Genomic DNA, 20,220 nt, shown 5'->3' with positions numbered 1-20,220 from the left:
TCTTGCACCAGTTAGCCAAGTTGTGAATATAAAAGAAAAGTTCATGAAGAAAATGAAAAGTGGTATTAAAGTGAATACATGAATACAGAAAGCGAAACAGCCAGCCAGGCACTCCAACCAATAAAGTATTTCTAAAGATTTTATTTACTTATATTTTAGAGAGAGCGAGAGAGAGTAGCACAAGTGGGGGCTGAGCACAGAGCTCGACGTGGGACTTGGTCCCAGAACTGCAGGATCATGAGCTGAGCCAAAACCAAGAGTTAGATGCTTAACCCACTGAGCCACCCAGGCATCCCATATTTTTAAATTATGGTATGTGTACATTGTGGGGTGCCTGGCTGTACAGCATGCAACTTCTTATCTCAGGGACATGAGCCCCACATTTTGTGTACAGATCACTTTAAAAAAATAAAAAGGTATGTACATTGTCTTTTTTTAGATATAATGGTATAACATACTTAATAGACTACAGTATAGTATAAATGTAACTTTTACTGGGAAACAAAAAAAATTCATTTGATTTTCTTTATTCCAGTGGTCTGAAGCCAAACCTGATTTCTAAGGCATACCTGCACCTAATTTCAGAACATTTCCATCACCCCCTAAAAAACTATGTCCCCATTAGTAATCACTAATCATTATGGTCACTTTGTACCCATAATTAGTCGCTAATGTCACTAAAGGATGACCGGTAGTCCCAGGCAACCAGTAATCTACTGATTTGCCTATTCTGGACATGTCATAGAAATGAGATCTAGTCTTTTGTTTCTGAAGGCAAAATAAAATGAGTCACTTTTGTCAACGGTTTTTATTGTAAGCATTTTTTAAAAAAAGATTTTATTTATTCATTTGAGAAAGGAGAGGGAGAGGGAGAGAGAGAGAAAGCATGAGTGGCGGGATGGGCAGGGGGAGAAGCAGGGAGCCTGACATGGGACTCGGTCCCAGGACCCTGGGATCATGACCTGAGCCAAAGGCAGGTGCTTAACTGACTGAGCCCCCAGGTGCCCTGTCAGGGGATTTTAAAAGGAAGACAGGAGGCCATTAAGGACATGGGCTTTAGGGCAGCCCCAGGGGCTCAGCGGTTTAGCGCCGCCTACAGCCTAGGGCGTGATCCTGGAGACCCGTTATCAAGTCCCATCTCGGGCTCCCTGCATGGAGCCTGCTTCTCCCTCTGCCTGTGTCTCTGCCTCTCTCTGTGTCTGTCATGAATTAAAAAAAAAAAGAAAAAAAAAAAAGGAGATGGGCTTTACGCACATCCTTACTGGGTGGAACTATGAACTTCTGAACTGGGCCAAAAGGCAAACACTCTAGGGATTCTGCATAAACACTCATAACTTGCAACAGTCAGCAACAGCCTGACCAACCAGTTGTGTTCAGCCAAGGTTTGTTTTCTGCTGCCAAAAGTAATCAAAATTCTTTGTATGAAACTTGCACATGCTTTTACTTTTTATTTTAAAAATACTTGACTTTTGCTCCCTAGCGGGACACTATTTGGGTTGCCGTCCCAATCTGTGTACTCCAAATTGCAATTTTTTTATCCCAAATAAACACTTTTAATTATTGCCTCCTGACAATTTTAGGTTGACATGTGTCTGTTCTCTTTCACTTAGCATAATGTTTTCAAGGTTTATACATGTTATAACATGTGTTAGTCCTTCACTTCCTTGTTTAAAAATATTTTATCAAATTTTCTGAGTACAGTTGACACACAATGTCACATTAGCTTCAAGTGTACAACACAGTGATTCAACTTCTCTATACATTATACTCACCGTAAGTGTAGCTAGATTTTATTTTTTTAATTTTATTTTTTGAGAGAGAGAGAGAGAGAGAGAGAGAGAGAGAGAGAGAGAGAGAAAGTATCCCAAGCTGACGGCACACCCAGCAGGAAGCCTGATGCAGGACTTGATCTCCTGACCCAGACATGATGACCTGAGCCGAAATCAAAAGTCAGACACTTAACCAAGTAAGCCACCCAGGCTCCTCTAGATTTTATTTTTTAGTGCAGTTTTAGGGTCACAGCAAAACTGAGTGTGAAGGACAGAGTTCCCATATATCTCCTGTCCCACAACACATATACCCTCCCTCACTACCCACAGAGTGCTACGTTATTACAATCAATGAACTTACACTCCAAGACATAGTCAACATTAGGGTTCACTTTTGGTGTTGTCCATTCTATAGGTTTGGACAAATGTATAAGACGTATTCGCCATTACAGTATCATATGGAATAACTTCACTGCCCTTAAAATCTTCTGTGCTCTAATTACCTCCCCTCCTCTTAACCCCTGGCAACCACTGATCTTTCTACTGTGTCCATAATTCTGCCTATGGTGGAATCATACAGTATGTTAGCTTTCCAAACTGGTTTCTTTCACCTAGTAGTATGCATTTAAGGTTTCCTCATGTTTTTCATGGCTTGATAGCTCATTTATTTTCAGCTTTGAATAATATCCCACTGTCCAGATGTACCACAGTGTATTTATTATCTATTAGCATACTGAAAGACAACTAGGTTACTTCCAAGTTGGAAGTAAAGTTGTCTTTTATGAATAAATATAAATTGGCAATTATAAATAAAGCTGCTATAAGATCCATGTATACATTTTTGAGTGGACACCAAGTTTTTAATTCATTCGATTAAATACCAAGAAGCACAACTGCTGGGTTGTTATGGTAAGAGTATGTTTTATTTTATAAAAAAAAAAAAAACAAACTGCTAAACTGGGGCACATGAATGGCTCAGCTGGTTAAGCATCCAACTCTTGATTTTGGCTCAGGTTGTGATCTCAGGGTCATGAGATCGAGCCCCGCATCAGGCTGCTTCAGATTCTCTCTCCCTCTCCCTCTGCCCCTCCTGCTCATGCTCTAAAATAAATAAATCTTTAAAAAAAAAAAGAGAGACAAACTGTCTTCCAAAGTGGCTGTACCATTTTGCATTCCCACATCTTTAGAAGCATTTGGTATTGTCAGTGTTCCATATTTTGGCCATTCTAACAGGTGTGTAATAGTATTTTATTGTTGTTTTAATTTGCATTTCTCTGATGACATTTAAAAATTATTTATTTATTTATTCATGAGAGATACAGAGAGAGAGGCAGAGACACAGGCAGAGGAAGAAGCAGGCTCCATGCAGAAAGCCCGATGTGGGACTCGATCTCAAGACTCCAGGATCACACCCTGAGCCAAAGGCAGACGCTCAACCGCTGAGCTACCCAGGTGTCCCTCTGATGACATTTTTCCCCCTGCTTTATAATACAATTGCCATCTTACATGATATATTGTTAGGTGACTTCTTAATAGCATCTAATCTACTTTTTTTGTTGCACCAGTCAGCATCCTAGGGTAGAACTCTTATTACCACTCATGTTCACAGAGTACTGTCCTTAAGTACAGGATAGCTAACTCATGGTTGGGCCATAATTAATGGGTAGTGGTATTTTCTAAAAATGGATTAATGCAATCATCCAAACCACATTAAATTTTCAACTAAGAGTTCATACATAGTCCATTTCCTTCCTTTAGTTGCTATTACTTCAAAATGTAGTTTTGAAATCCAAGAAGTGGGAAGAATGTCTCTTTGTTGTTGATGCTTCTTTGTTTTCCTTCCTTCCTTTCTCTTCCTTCTCTCTTATTCCTTTCCTTCCTTCTTTTCCCTTTTTATTTCTTTCTCAATAAGATGAAATGAAATGGTTTATTAAGGAAATCAAAATCTAGTAAACATCAAAAACTTACAGAATGTTCACAAACTATTTTTGTATTGATGTTATAATTACTGACAAAATGTTTTTGCATTAAAATATGGAGCATCTTTTCATATGCTTATCTATATATCTTTTTTGGTGAACGGTCTGTTTAGATCTTTTGCTAATTTTAAATCGGGTTGTTCATTTTCTTATTGTTAAGTTTTAAGGCTTCTTCATATATATTTGGGTAATAGACCTTTATCAGATGTGCCTTTTACAAATATATTCTCCCTGTTAGTAGCCCATCCCTTCATTCCCTTGACTTCATTCCATTTAATGGCTGAATAATATTCCATTGTGTGCATACACCACATTTGGTTTATCCATTTGTCAGCTGATGAATATTTGAGTTGTTTCTACATTTTGATTATGATTTAAAGTTGCTGTGAATATTCATTTACAGGATTTTGTGTGGACATGTTTTCAATTCTTTTAGATATACAACTGGGAGTTGTATATCTGTTAACAGAATAAACAGAATAAATCTGTTTAACTTTCTGAGGGACTACCAATCTGTTTTCCAAAGTGGCTGCACCATTTTACATTCCCCCAAGCAGTATATGAGTTCCAATTTTCCCACATCCTCATCAGTACTTGCTATTGTCTTTTTGATTACAGTCATCTTATTGGGTGTGAAATAGCATCTCATTGTAGTTTTGATTTGTATTTCCCTAAGGCCTAATAATGATGCTGAGAATCATTTCATGTGGCTAGGGGCCATTTCTGTATTTTCTTCGGGAAAATATCTATTCACATCCTTCGCCTATTTTTAAATCATGCTGCCTTTGTATTGTTGAGTTATAAGAGTTCTTTGTATTTTCTGGGTATACTAGACCTTCATTAGATAGATGATTTGCAAATATTTTCTCCCGTTTTGTGAACTGCCTTTTCACTTTCTTTTTTTAAAAGATTTTATTTATTTATTCATGAGAGACACAAAGAGAGAGGCAGAGACACAGGCAGAGTGAGGAGAAGCAGGCACCATGCAAAGAGCCCGACATGGGACTTGATCCTCGGAATCAAGGATCACACCCTAAGCCAAAGGCAGATGCTCAACTGCTGAGACACCCAGGCATCCCAGCCTTTTCACTTTCTTGATAGTGTCCTTTGAAGCAAAGAAATTTTCTCCTTTCTTTCTTTCTTTTGTTTTTCTGGCTGAACTAAGTGGCTTTATTGGGGAGAGCCAGGATTACAACAGACTTAAGAGTTGGCATTGGGGCCTTTCTTCTGACCAAAGATGGGTACAACATTGACAAAGCACCAGTAGTACTGTATTTGCCACTTGGTTTGGCCTGTCTTCTTTCTCTTTTTCTCTGTTTGGCCACCTTGGGAGTCTTCCCTCTTACTTTCCCAGCACAGGCCAGGGAACCATGGACTTTACCCTTCCAAGCATGCAGCCGGCTACCTCCAGGGTGGAGACACCACACTGACTTAGGGTAGCCTCATCCTTTAGGGGCATGCCTACCAGCAGCAGGACTTGATCTTCTGGAAAGATGCCCTCCAGCGAGGCTACATGAGCCTTGATCTGGGTGACCGTCTCCTGGCCGGTCACCTCCAGGGTGTGTAGCTCCTGATTGCCAAAAAGCTGCATTTTGGTGCTGAACCACAGGCACCGCAGCCACTGCCACAAAGATCAAGTCAAGAAACCACCAGAAGTTGTTGTTGTTGTTGTTTTTTAAAGATTTTATTTATTTATTCATGAGAGACACAGAGAGAGAGAGGTAGAGGGAGAAGCAGGCTCCATGCAGGGAGTCCGATGTGGGACTCGATCCTGGTACTCCATCCTGGGACTCCAGGATCACACTCTGGCCTGAAGGCAGGCACTAAACCGCTGAGCCACCTAGGGATCCTGAGCCAGAAGTTTTTAATTTTGATGAAGTGTAATCTATCTAATCTTTCTTTGGTTGCTCATGCTTTTGTTATCATATTTAAGAAATCACTGCTGGATCTCCTGGGTAACTCAGTTGGTTAAGCATCTTACTTTGGCTCAAATCATGATCTCAGGGTCCTGGGATCAACCCCTGCAACAGGGAGCTCAGTGGGGAGTCTGCTTGTCCCTTTCCCCTTGCCCTTCCCCATCCCTTGCATGCTCTCTTTCTCAAATAAATAAATAAAATCTTTTTTTAAAAAATTGCTCACTGCTTACCCCAATATCATTAAGATTTACATTTATGATTCTAAGAGTTTTTAAAATTTAAATCCAATTAATTAACATATAATGTATTACTAGTTTCAGAGGTAGAGTTTAGTGATTCATTGCATTCCCTCTTTAATGTCCATCACCCAGTTACCCCATCCCCCTCAGCAACCCTCAGTTTGCTTTCTATGATTAAGAAACTCTCATGGATTGTCTCCCTTTCTGATTTCATCTTGTTTTACTTTTCCCTCCCTTCCCTTATGATCCTCTGTTTTGTTTCTTAAATTCTATATATGAGTGAGATCATAGGATAATTGTCTTTTTCTGACTTACTTTTATTTAGCTTATGCTAAATACCCTCTGGTTCCATCCACGGTGTTGAGAAAAGCAAGATTTCATTTTTGATGGCTGAGTAGTATTCCATTGTGTATAAATATACACCACCTCTTCTCTATCCATTCATCTGTCTATGGACATCTGGGCTCTTTCCATAGTTTGGCTATTGTGGACATGCTGTTATGAACATTGGAGTGCAAGTGTCCGTCAATCACTATATTTGTATCTTTGGAGTAAATATCTAGTAGTGTAATTGCTGGGTCGCAATGTTTCAACTTTCTAAGGAACCTCCATACTGATTTCCAGAGTGTCTGCACCAGTTTGCATCCCCACCAATAGTATAAGAGTGTTCCCCTTTGTCCACATCCTTGCCAACATCTGTCGTTTCCTGACTTGTTAATTTTAGCCATCCTAACCTATGCACGGTGGTATCTCATTGTGGTTTTGATTTGTATTTCCCTGATGCCAAGTGATGCTGAGTATTTTTTCATATGTCTGTTGGCCATTTCTACGTCTTCTTTGGAGAAATTTCTGTTCATGTCCTCTGCCCGTTTCTTGATTGGATTCTTTGGGTGTTGAGTCTGATAAGTTCTTTATAGATTTTGGGTACTAGCCCTTTATCTGATATGTCATTTGCAAATATCTTCTCCCATTCTGTAGGTTGTCTTTTGGTTTTCTTGACTGTTTGCTCTACAAAAGCTTTTTATCTTGATGAAGTTCCAAGAGTTCATTTTTGTCTTTGTTTCTTGCCTGTGGAGGTATGTCTAGGAAGAAGTTACTTCGGCCAAGGTCATAGAGGTTACCACCTATGTTCTCCTCTAGGATTTTGATGGATTCACGTCTCATTTAGGTCTTTCATTCATTTTGAGTCTATTTTTGTGTATAGTGTGAGAAAATGGTCTAGTTTCATTCTTCTGCATGTGGCTTCCAATTTTCCCAACACCATTTGTTGAAGAGACTATCTTTTTTCCATTGGATATTCTTTCCTCCTTTGTGGAAGACTGGTTGATCATAGAGTTGAGGGTAATATTTCTGGGTTCTCTATTCTGTTCCATTGATCTATGTGTCTGTTTTTGTGCCAGTACCGTACTGTCTTGGTGATTACTGTTTTGTAATAGAGCTTAAAGTCCGGAATTGTGATGCCACCAGCTTTGGTTTTCTTTCTTTCTTTTTCCTTAGTCACGATTTTATTTATTTATTTATTTATTTATTTATTTATTTATTTATGAATTTTTAAAATTTATTTATGATAGTCACATACAGAGAGAGAGGCAGAGACATAGGCAGAGGGAGAAGCAGGCTCCATGCACTGGGAGTACGACGTGGGATTCGATCCCAGGTCTCCAGGATCGCGCCCTGGGCCAAAGGCAGGCACTAAACCACTGCGCCACCCAGGGATCCCTTTATTTATTTTTTAATTTAAATTCAATTAGCCAATATTTGGTACATACTTAGTTTTAGATGTAGTGTTCAATAATTTATCAGTTGTGTATAACATCCAGTGCTCATCACATCACATGCTCTCCTTAATGCCCATCACCTAATTACCCAATTCTCCTACCCACATCCCCTGCAGCAACTCTTACTTTGTTGCCTATAGTTAACAGTCTCTCAGGCTTTTTCTCCTTCTCTGAGGACTTCCCATTCAGTTTTCCCTCCCTTACCCTATGATCCTCTGTGCTGTTTCTTATATTCCACATCAGTGAAACAATATGACAATTGTCTTTCTCTGACTGACTTATTTTCCTCAGCATAATACCCTCCAGTTCCAACCACATCGATGTAAATGATAAGTATTCATCCATTCTGATGGCTAATATTCCAGTGTGTGTGTGTGTATACACCATATCTTCTTTATCCATTCATCTGCTGATGGATATCTTGGCTCTTTCTACGTTTGGCTATTGTGGACATTGCTGCTATTCTACCAAACATTTAAAGAAGAAATAAAACCTATTCTTATGTAGCTGTTTCAAAAAATAGAAATGGAAGGAAAACTTCCAAATTCCTTCTACGAGGTCAGCATTACTATGATCCCAAAACCAAACACCTCATCAAAAAGGGAAATTAAAGACCAATATCCCTAATGAACATGTATGTCAAAATACTCACCAAGATACTAGCCAATAGGATCCAACAGTACAATTAAAAGGATTACCACAACCCAGCTTTGGTTTTCTTTTCCAACATTCCTTTGGCTATTCAGGATCTTTTCTGGATCCATACAAGTTTTAGGGTTATTTGTTCCAACTCTCAATTAAATTGCTGGTATTTTGATAGGGATTACATTGAATATGTAGATTGCTCTAGGTAGCATAGATATTTTAATAATGTTTGTTCTTCCAATCCATGAGCATAGAATGTTTTTCCATTTCTTTTTGTCTTCCTTAATTTCTTTCATGAGTGTTCTATAGTTTTCTGAATACAGATCCTCTGCCCCTTTGGTCAGGTTTATTCCTAGGTATCTAATGGTTTTTGGTGCAATTGTAAATGGGATCAACTCCTTAATTTTTCTTTCTTCTGTCTCATTGTTAGTGTATAGAAATGCAACTGATTTCTGTGCATTGATTTTATATCCTGCCACATTGCTAAATTCCTGTATGAGTTCTAACAATTTGGGGGTTCTAGCAATTTGGGGGTGAGTCTTTGGGTTTTCCACATGAGTATCATGTCATTGTGAAGAGTGAGATTTTGACTTCTTTGCCAATTTGGATTTTATTTCTTTTTGTTGTCTGATTGCTGAGGCCAGGACTTCTAGTGTTATGCTGAAAACAGTAATGATAATGGACATCCCTGTTATGTTTTTGACATCAGGGGAAAAGCTCTCAGTCTTTCCCTATTGAGAATGATATTTGCTATGGGCTTTTTATATATGGCTTTTATGATACTGAGGTATGTTCTCTCTTTCCCTACACTGTGAAGAGTTTTAATCAAGAAAGGAGGGGAGGAGGGCGGGGGGTGGGGGTGAATGGGTGACAGGCACTGAGGGGGGCACTTGATGGGATGAGCACTGGGTGTTATTCTGCATGTTGGTAAATTGAAGACCAATAAAAAATAAATTTATTATTTAAAAAATCAAGATGGGGATCCCTGGGTGGCTCAGCGGTTTGGCGCCTGCCTTTGGCCCAGAGTGCAATCCTGGAGTCCCGGGATCGAGTCCCGCGTCAGGCTCCTGACATGGAGCCTGATTCTCCTTCTGCCTGTGTCTCTGCCTCTCTCTCTCTCTATCATGAATAAATAAATAAATCTTAAAAAAAAAATAAAAAATAAAAAATCAAGAAAGGATGCTGTACTTTGTCAAATGCTTTTTCTGCATCTATTGAGAATATCATATGGTTCTTGTCCTTTCTTTTATCAATGTAGTGTATCACACTGATTTGCAGATGTTGAAACACCCTCAAAAACCAGGAATAAATCCTAATTGGTCATGGTGAATAATCCTTTTAATGCAATGTTAGATCCTATTGACTAGTACCTTGGTGAGAATTTTTGCATCTCTGTTCATTAGTGATACATCCTTTTTGGTGGTGTCTTTGTCTGGTTTTGGGATTAAGGTAATGCTGGCCTCAAATGAAGAGTTTGGAAGTTTTCTTTCCATTTCTGTTTTTTGAAATAGTTTCAAAAGGAAAGGTATAAATCCTTCTTTAAATGTTTAGTAGAATTCCCTTGGAAAATTATCCAGCCCTGGACTCTTGTTTGTTGAAGATTTTTGATTACTGGTTCAATTTCCTTGTGATTATGGGTCTGTTCAGATTTTCTACTTCTTCCTTTTTCAGTTTCGGGAGTTTATACATCTCTAGGGATTTCTTCCAGATTTCTAATTTGTTGGCATATAGTTGCTCATAATAAGTTCTTTTAATTGCTTGTACTTCTTTTGTGTTGGTTGTGAGCTCTCCTCTTTCATTCATGATTTTATTTATCTGGGTCCTTTTTCTTTTCTTTTTGATAAGTCTGTCCAGGGGTTTATCAATTTTACTAATTCTTTCAAAGAACCGGCTCCTAGTTTTGTTGATCTGTTCTAGTGCTTGGTTTTTTATTTTTTGGGGAGTTTTTTTTTTTTTTTTTTGCTTGTTTTTGTTCTTTTGGTTTCTATCTCATTGATTTCTGCTCTAATCTTTATTCTAATCTAACCTAATTCTCTTCTACTCCTGGGATTAGGTTTTATTTGCTGTTCTTTCTCCAGCTACTTTAGGTATGTTAGGTTATATATTTGAGACCTTTCTTGAGAAAGGCTTCTATTGCTATATACTTCTTCCTTAGGACCGCCTTTGCTGCATCCCAAAGGTTTTGAACAGTTGTCTTTTCATTTTCATTTATTTCTATGATTTTTAAAAATTCTTTAATTTCCTGGTTGACCCATCCATTCTTTAGTAGGATGCTCTTTAATCTCCATCTATTTGAGTTCTTTCCAAATTTCCTCTTACGATTGAGTTCAAGTTTCAAAGCATTGTGGTCTCAAAATATGCAGGGAATGATCCCAATCTTTTGGTACTGGTTGAGACCTGATTTGTTGACCCAGTATGTGATCTATTCTGGAGAACATTCCATGTGCACTCAAGAAGAATGTGTATTCTGTTGCTTTAGGATGGAAGGCTCTGAATATATCTGTGAAGTCCCTCTGGTCATTCAAAGCCCTTGTTTCCTTGTTCATTTTCACTTAAATGATCTGTCCATTGCAGTGAGTGGCAACTCCGGGATAACAAAGAGCTAAAAATTACACAAGACTTTTGATTGCTTGGATTAAGAGGTGTTGAGAGGGAGTTGTCAAGGATAATTTCCAGGTTTCTTGTATTATTATCAATGTGTTTCTTTAATTTTGTTATTAATTGGTTTATATAATTGGCTGCTCCCATGTAAGGGTCATAAATACTTACAATTGCTAGATATTGTTGGATAGACCCTTTAATTATGATATAGTGTTTTTCCTCATCTCTTATTGCAACCTTTGGTTTAAAATCTAATTTGTCTGATATAAAGACTGCTACACCAGCTTTCTTTTGATGTCCATTAGCATGATAAATGGTTTTCCACCCCCTCACTTTCAATCTGGAGGTGTTTTTGAGTGTAAAATGAGCATCTTGGGCAGCCCGGGTGGCTCGGGGTTTGACGCGCCTTCGGCCCAGGGCTTGGTCCTGGAGTCCTGGGATCGAGTCCCATGTTGGGCTCCCTGCATGGAGCCTGCTTCTCCCTCTGCCTGTGTGTCTCTCTCTCTCTCTGTGTCTCTCATGAATAAATAAATAGAGTCTTAAAAAAGTAAATAAAATGAGCATCTTGCAGACAGCATATTGATGGGTCTTGCTTTTTTATTCACTCTAATACCCTGTGTCTTTTGATTGGAGCATTTGGCCCATTTACATTCAGAGTAACTACTGAAAGATATGAATCTAATGCCATTGTATTACTTAGAGTCAGTTTCTATATATTGTCTGTTTCTGGTGTATGTTACTTTTGGACTCTTCCTTTGCTTAAAGGATCCCCTTTAATATTTCTTGCAGGGCTGATGACAAATTCTTTTAGTTTCTATTTGTCCTGGAAGCTTTTTGTCTCTCCTATTTTGAATGACAGTCTTGCTGGATAAAGTATTCTTGGCTGCAGATTTTCCTCATTCAACACTCTGATATATCATGCCAGCCCTTTCTGGCCTGCCAGGTCTCTGTGGATAGGTCTGCTGCCAGTCTAATGTTTCTACCCTGTAGGTTATGGACCTTTTGTCCTGAGCTGATGTCAGGATTTTTCCTTTTCTCTGAGATTGGCAAGTTTCACTATTATGTGTTGAAATGTTCACCTAGTTTCATTGATTATGCGGGGGGTTCTCTGTGCCTCCTGGACTTGAATGTCTGTTTCCTTCCCCAGATTAGGGAAGTTCTCTGCTATAATTTGTTTCAATATATCTTCTGCCCCTCTCTCTTTCCTTTTCTTCTGGGATACCAATTATTCTAATATTATTTTGCTTTATCTCAAATTATCTCAAATTCTTCCCTCACGATCCAGTAGTTATTTATCTCTTTCTCAGCGTCTTTATTCATCATCATTTTGTCTTCTGTATCACCAATTCTCTCTTCTCCCTCATTTATTCTAGCAGTTAGAGCCTCCATTTTTTATTGCATCTCATTAATAGCCTTTTTAATTTCAATTTGATTAGATTTTAGTTCTTTTATTACTCCAGAAAGGGATTCCCTAGTATCTTCTATGCTTTTTCCAACCCCAGCTAGTATCTTTATAATCATTATTCTGAGCTCTAGTTCTGACATCTGACTTATATCCATATTGATTAGGTCCCTGGCTGTCAGTACTGCCTCTTGTTCTCTCTTTTGAGGTGACTTTTTCCATCTTTTTCCATTTTTGCAGAAAATGGTCACTTTTCTATTTGTAGAATTGCAGCAATTCTGTTCTTGATCTCCAATTGAGTTCATACGTGTTCAGAATCATTTGATAGCTATCTAGCTGAATTCCTGGGACCAGACAAATCTAAGGTCTCCTACTCCTCCACAATCTTGGGCTCTTCAATTCTAAGAGTTTCATATTTAGGTCTTTGATTCATTTTGAGTTAATCTTTATACATAATCATATGTAGTAGGGGTTTATTCTTTTGCATGTAGATACCCAGTTGTCCCAGGAGTAACTTTTAAAACTATTCTTTCATCAGTCAATGGTCTTGGTACCTATATCAATGTCTTTGCTCTTAACCATTATATATGCATGTGTGTACTTCGGTCATGATACATATCCTTCTTACTGTGTGAGACACTATACAAAAAAAAAAAAAAAAGAAAGAAACTTCTCAAGAATACTTGCGCAGAATATGTGAAAGCCTTTGGGCAGTAGAAAGGACTATTTAAAATGCAGGGAGACAGATAAGAAAAAGCTACTACAGTAATCCAGGCAAAATATAATGGTGGCCTTGATAAAGGCAGTGGTGACCAAAAAAGTAGATAGACTCCGGGATAACAAAGCTAAAAATTACACAAGACTTTTGATTGATTGGATTAAGAGGTGTTGAGAAGGAGTTGTCAAGGATAATTTCCAGGTTTCTGGATAGATAAATAATAATGTTTTTTACTGGGAGAAGCAACTTAGTTAACCTACACTTAAGTCTTACGGGTTTCTGAAAATTAATTTCCAAGTCTATAACTTTAAAATATTGTCAGATATTTAGAAACAGCTTGCCCATGTTACTGCTGTGTTGCCCTAGAAAAAGGAAAAGTGGTATAAAATTCGCCAGTGCCGTGATTTCACAAGTTACTTTACAAACTCCACAGTGTTTCTGTACCTACTGGTATCTTAAAGAAACTAGCATTGTTTAGAGTCATTTAAAAACAGCATCCTACTACTTTACCAGAAAGCTCTACTGCTTTAAAAACGAGGAATCTACACATCATCAATTTCATTCACAACTTTAAAGATTTGTTTAGTCTTTCCTTTATATTAGCATGGCCTCTAATGCAAAATACTCACTACAAAATAAATCTCACAATGCTTGGAATTTTGTTCTGTTCATTACTATACCTCAGGGCCTCAAGTATTTATTAAATTAATGAATAGAATTGGTATAGGTTATGATAGCTAATTGCACAAAACTCAAATATTTTATTTCAGTGTAAAAAATATATATATATATTTTAAAGATTTTATGTATTTATTTGACAGAGACAGAGACAGAGAGAACACATGCACAAGTAGGCAGCAGAGTGGCAGGCAGAGGGAGAGGGAGAAGCAGACTCCCAAAGGAACAGGGAGCCTGACTCAGGGCTCGATCCCCGGATCCTAGGATCATGGCCCGAGCCAAAGGCAGATATTTAATGGCTGAGCCACTCAAGTACTCATATATTTTCTTAAACTAATACTCATTTCATCTTAATATTAAACTTAATGTTTGTATCATTTTAATAACAATTCATATAATATTCTTACAGGTGTCTTACCCAGTGTCTTCCATTAATGCCAGAGTGATTCGAGAGAAGACTCGGTTCTGGGTGTGAGAACCAGTCATTGCTTCATTCTGAAAATCAACAGATTTTAAATTAGAAAACTGGACTTTCTAAAACTCCTAATAATTCCCATGATTACTTTGATATATATATATATGTAAAATGTCTCAAGCATAAGAGGCTGACTTATTCACTTAAAGTAGTGAAATATATAAGCCTTCTTTAAAGTACAATGATGCAACTCAAAACCAGATCTGTTTTCTGTTTTACATGTCTATATTGTATACAATTTCCTAAAATGGCAGACTACCAGCATTTAGAACTCTGATGAAACTGAGGACAAATATATGGAAACAGAAATACTATAAAAAATATTACACTCTCCAGATAATGTAAAATGAGTGGTTGAGACAGATGCCCATAAAATATTTGAAGGGTTGGTTATTTGCCTAAATTACAAATAAATAAATAAATAAATAAAAATCCAACTTTATAACCCTCAACCTTAGTATCACAGAAATATACATCAATATGCAAATCAAGTATTACAGAATCATAGGATCAAAGGAGTTACATGAGGGACCTAAAATGTCATCAAAGTCTACTATCTACCCAGTGTTACAATTCATATCATAAAATTCCTACAACAGCTCTGATTACTTTTCAGATCCTTATGGTGAATGCTAGATGGTCATCTCAAGTACTTTAATATCATTTTAAAAAGTGGTTCAGGGACACAAAGTTGATTTCAGAGAAAGGCAGCCATTAGTGAAATTAATACTGTCAAGTCTCTACTGTAAAGTAAATAAATTTTCATATGTGACTAACCTACAGTTTTCTAATGGGAATCACTTGGGAAAACTGCTTAAGGAAAATTAAAAAACTGAAATTTCCGGGAGAAACAAATTTAATGTGCCTTTCATAAGTTCCCATCACTATTTCTTTGTGGTTACCTAGATAAGAACAGATTGTAAAGCATTAATGCTTTACACTCAGTGAAGCATTAATCTCACTCTTCTCTAAGTATGAAACTGATTTGGAATTTCCCTATGTGCACTGACTCTTATGGGGATGTCCCTTATACAGATCTAGAATTTATGTCTATGGAACTGTTAAAAAGAAAACATATTAGTTCTCATTTGGGACATACTATTTCTAAGTCAGGCTGGTTCTTAAGCCCCTCTGTTATGGCCTTATGCTCCTGTATTTGAGCTGGAGTGGGGAGGGGAAGAGGCATGGATGACATCCCCTACACTGCTATGTGGAGCATGAGAAATGCCTGAATTTTGCCAGGCTCCAGGCTGTGCAGTCTTTGTTGTATTCTTCCAAGTACATCTTTTATCTTTTTTTTTTTTTTTTAAGATTTATTTATTTATTCATTCAGAGAGAGCGAGAGAGAGGCAGAGACACAGGCAGAGGGAGAAGCAGGCTCCATGCAGGGAGCCCGACGTGGGACTCGATCCCGGGTCTCCAGGATCACAACCCGGGCTGCAGGCAGCGCGAAACCACTGCGCCACCGGGGCTGCCCCAAGTACATCTTTCTTCAATGTGGCTTGTTAGGTCTTGTGAACTTGAATGCTTATTTAGTTGAACCTAAGAACATCCACTGAAATGCCATTCCTGAAAGGCATCACGAATATAAATAAATTGCTCATCACATTTTTAAAAAAGATTTTATTTATTCATTCATGGGAGACAGGGAGACAGAGAGACAGAGACAGAGACACAGGCAGAGGGAGAAGCAGGCTCCATGCAGGGAGCCTGATGTGGGACTTGACCCTGGGACCCCGGGATCATGCCCTGAGCAGAAGGCAGATGCTCAACCGCTGAGGCACCCAGGTGCCCCTCATTACAACTTTTTTTTTAAGATTTTAAAAATTTTATTCATTCATTCATGAGAGAGAGAGAGACAGGCAGAGGGAGAAGCAGGCTCCATGCAGGGAGCCTGACATGGGACTAGATCACGGGTCTCCAGGATCACACCCTGGGCTGAACGTGGCACTAAACCACTAAGCCACCTGGGCTGCCCACATTACAACATTTTTAAAATAAAAAATTTAGGGACCACCGGCTGGCTCAATCAGTAGAGTGTGCAACCCTTGATACCAGGGTTGTAAGCTCAAGACTCATGCCTAATGTAGAGATTACTTAAAAATATAATAAAAATAAAATAATTAAACCACAGTTGTTCAGTAACACAGGACTGTTGTTACATTCATATAATACTATGTAGCTATTAAATCATGTTGGTTTATAATGACTTTTCCCCGGATTTTAATATTTTGTGCAACGGAGCAATAGCAGCTAAATATAAAGTACACTAAGACAGGTAAACACAGCAACAGACAAATGCTGTCCTGTGCATTCATTCCCTGTTCTTCCACTTGGTTTAGTATGGCCAGAGGCTCTGTTTTAAAAATGCTAACTGCATGACTCCAATTTTGTACATTTTACTCTTCCCTCATTAATTATTTTATAAAATCTCTCTTCTGACTACCATCATTTGTTGTTGTTTAAGAAATATTAGAGTAGGGCAGCCCGGGTGGCTCAGCGGTTTAGTGCTGCCTACAGTCCAGGGCATGATCCTGGAGACCCGGGATCAAGTCCCACGTTGGGCTCCCTGCATGGAGCCTGCTTCTCCCTCTGCCTGTGTCTCTGCCTCTCTCTCTCCCTCTCTCTCTCTGTGTCTCTCATGAGTAAATAAAATCTTAAAAAAAAAAAAAAAAAGTTGTTAAAAAAAAAAGAAATATTAGAATAAATATAGGAGGTTATCTATTGGAAATATGTTTAAAATTAAACTAGTACTTTTTTTAAAATTTTTTTTTGTTTAATTTTTATTTATTTATGGTAGTCACATAGAGAGAGAGAGAGAGAGAGAGAGAGAGAGAGAGAGAGAGGCAGAGACATAGGCAGAGGGAGAAGCAGGCTCCATGCACCAGGAGCCCGACGTGGGATTCGATCCTGGGTCTCCAGGATCGCGCCCTGGGCCAAAGGCAGGCGCTAAACCGCTGCGCCACCCAGGGATCCCTGAACTAGTACTTTTATTATGACTTACTGCTTTAGTTAGTGGTATAATGTTTGTTTTTCCCACAAGTCTTCTTATTTTTAGTGTTCAATTTTGAAGAAAGAGATTTTTTAGGAAAGCATACATTGCATTATCACAGGAGCCCTATACTGCTTGGAAAGATATCTAATATGCATTAAGTGGAAAATAGTTGCACAAATGTATAAATCCATTAAAAAACAAAACAGTGTATTGGTGCGTACATCTCTACACATATACAACATTTCTGGAAGTGATTACATCTAAAAGTGGATCTGAAGCGATGAAGGGGAAAAGGTACAAGAAGTTTTTAGGTTTATGTAGGGTCCACCTTATGGAAAAGAAAGGGAAGTAAGTTGGAACGAGAAGCAGTATTTATTTTAGGGGCTGCTTATCAAACATTGGAGTCTTAAAAAGAGGCAAGGAGTTAACAAACAAACAAATAAATAATAACCAAGGAGGTCAGGTAAGATTCATTCTAGTTTGCTATTGACCTGAATTTAATAATGAGAAATTGCTTATTAAGAGAAAAACACACACACACACAAAAAAATAAAGAAAAATAGTAATTTTACTTTACAAACCATTATACTGTTTGAATAACGAATAAGAATTACTTTTATTAAAAAAGAATTACTTTCTTTTGATTGAAGAAAAAATATGTCTAGTAAGATTTAAAAGTAAACTAACCTCTAATAACCTCTTTTCCCAGTGGTTGAGCTCAGTGCCCATACCACCTTGATTTTCGAGTTCCATTCCCTCCAGAATTGGACAGTTAAAATGTTTTCGGGCTTCATCCTAAGAACCAGAAAAAATAAATAAACCCTACAAAAGTACAATATGATAATGACATTATTTTTATATAACTATAATAATCATTAAAGAATGATTGGTGAGAAGTAAGGACATCCATTAAAAATATGATTTTTAACATAATTAAAATATTTTGATACTATTACACTCTTCACTGCTAGTAAATTACTATTTCTCTTGATATTTTTTCTCTCTATTTGAAGAGTTGGGTTTGAAGTCATATATATTTCAAAAAAGCTATAGCCTGGGACACCTGGGTGGCTCAGGGCATGATCCTGAGTCTGAGGATTGAGTCCCGCATTGGGCAATGTGTGGGAAGCCTGCTTCTCCCCGACTATCTCTCTTTCTCTCTATGTGTGTGTCTCTCATGAATAAATAAAATCTTAAAAAAAAAAAGCTATAAACTAACATGACTACCATCTGTAAAAACATTGTATCAACAATGTTTTTAAAGAAGGCATAAACTGCTTTTAGTTTAGATACAGTCTTTTAAACAAAAATAAGTTTTTCATTAGAATAAAATTTTGCTTATTTTTTTTTTTCTGTTCTTTGTTTAGAAATTTCCAGTGATGGGAAATACTCCAAGAGCAGTCCAAAAGTTCAGAAGGCAGGGGCACTGGCTTCAGTCAGTAGAGCATGTGACTCTTGATCTTGGGGTCTTTTTTTTTTTTAATATTTTATTGGAATCCTTTTAATAAAAACAAGTATTCATATTAAATAAGTCTAATTGGTCTAAAAGTATTTAAGCATCTCAAAATTTCTGGGCAGTTTCTTTCCTCCAGTAAGTTGACAGCTGCTCACATAGATTAATGCAGGGAAATTAGATGGAAGTTCCTAGGATCTGCCCAACACCAATCAGATAGGAGGTATCCTCTGCATGAACAAAACCCGTATTAGCCAAGGAAAAAGGACATGACTCTTCACAGCCTGCAGGTTCAAGTGGCACGAGCCATTCCAAGGGTACAGACACCTCAACAGCACTGATCCAAGAGCGTGAATTACAAGCTTCAGCCCTTCAGTATCTGATTAGTACCTAACCTTTGAAAGGGCACTGCCCCAGGTAGGCTTCCAGAATAATCAAGCTTGAATCAAGGGTAACAGCGGTGGAAATCTTCAAACACCTAATGGGGAATCAAACAGGGATTCATCACTAGTAAAGGTTTCCGGGCCCTCCGCTTTCTCCCCAGCCCAGCGGCAGGGGGTTAGTCAGCTTGCTGCGGTGATGGCGTCAGTGAGGCACTCAGAGTCACCGGGGTTCATCATCACTCCCTCTTTTTTTTTTTTTTTTTAAAGATTTTACTTATTTATTCATGAGAGACACAGAGAGAGGCAGAGACACAGGTAGAGGGAGAAGCAGGCTCCAATGCAGGGAGCCTGACAGAATCAATCCCGGGACTCCAGGATCACGCCCTCAAAGGTAGATGCTCAACTGCTGAGCCACCCAGGCGTCCCATTGTTCCTGAGGTTTTAAACTTGAGCCCCACATTGGGGGCAGCGTTTATTTTAAAAATAAGAGGATGGGATGGTTAATTTTATGTGTCAACTTGGCTAGGCCACAGTGCCCAGATATTTGATCAAACATTATTCTGAATGTTTCGGTAAGTGTGTTTTTGGGGGAGATTAACATTTACTTTAAGTATAGCAGATTACCCTCCAGAATATAGACAGGCCTCATCCAATCAGTTGAAGGCCTTAAAAGAACAAAGACTGACTTTACCCAAGCAAGAAGAACTTCTGCAAGCTTACTGCCTTAAACTCAAACTGTTAGTTACTCTTGCCTGAGTTCTAGCCTGTCAGCTTATGAGAGTTTGGGCTCTCTAAACCTCCAAAACTGCATGAGCCATTTTCTTAAAATAAATTTCCTTCCCTCCCTCCCTCAATTTCTCCCCCTTTTTCTCAGTCAACACATTCTATTGGTTCTGTTTCTCTGGACAACCTTGACTAATATAGACTGCATGATCAGCAATTATGCAAATAGTAGCAGTGATCTTAAGAGGTATGACAGTAGAGGAGCACTTGTTTAAAGTAATGAGTCGAATGGAGCCAGGAAGAGTTATTGCCAAATTTCTATTTCTTCAGATTTCTTTTGGCTTGTAGCTTCACTGTACTGCCTTTATATTGGTTTTCTTATTATAGGCTCTAATCTTAAAATTTCCTTCCTTCCTTCCTTCCTTCCTTCCTTCCTTCCTTCCTTCTTCCCTTCCTCCCTCCCTTC

At 38.2% G+C, this 20,220-nt stretch overlaps 1 protein-coding gene, 1 non-coding gene and 1 pseudogene across 3 annotated transcripts in view; all 3 read right to left on the bottom strand.

Moving 5' to 3' along the window:
• LMLN (leishmanolysin like peptidase) overlaps positions 1-20,220 on the bottom strand; it is an 89,489-nt gene that overhangs the window by 36,242 nt on the left and 33,027 nt on the right. For both annotated transcript variants that reach the window (XM_041771403.1, XM_041771413.1), the window contains exons 10-11: positions 17,883-17,990; positions 14,144-14,220 (exon numbers count right to left, since the gene is read on the bottom strand). In XM_041771403.1, the coding sequence (XP_041627337.1) occupies positions 14,144-14,220; positions 17,883-17,990 (185 nt within the window). The remainder of the gene's footprint in view (positions 1-14,143; positions 14,221-17,882; positions 17,991-20,220) is intronic.
• Positions 4,949-5,380, bottom strand: LOC121500022 (annotated as a pseudogene).
• LOC121475281 lies at positions 19,210-19,272 on the bottom strand. The gene has a single exon (XR_005983705.1). It is a non-coding gene; the product is annotated as a small nucleolar RNA SNORD48 (small nucleolar RNA).

The sequence above is a fragment of the Vulpes lagopus genome, chromosome 1 (assembly GCF_018345385.1).
Source record: "Vulpes lagopus strain Blue_001 chromosome 1, ASM1834538v1, whole genome shotgun sequence".
NCBI lineage: Eukaryota > Metazoa > Chordata > Mammalia > Carnivora > Canidae > Vulpes > Vulpes lagopus.
This window is presented reverse-complemented; position numbering and strand designations above follow the sequence as displayed.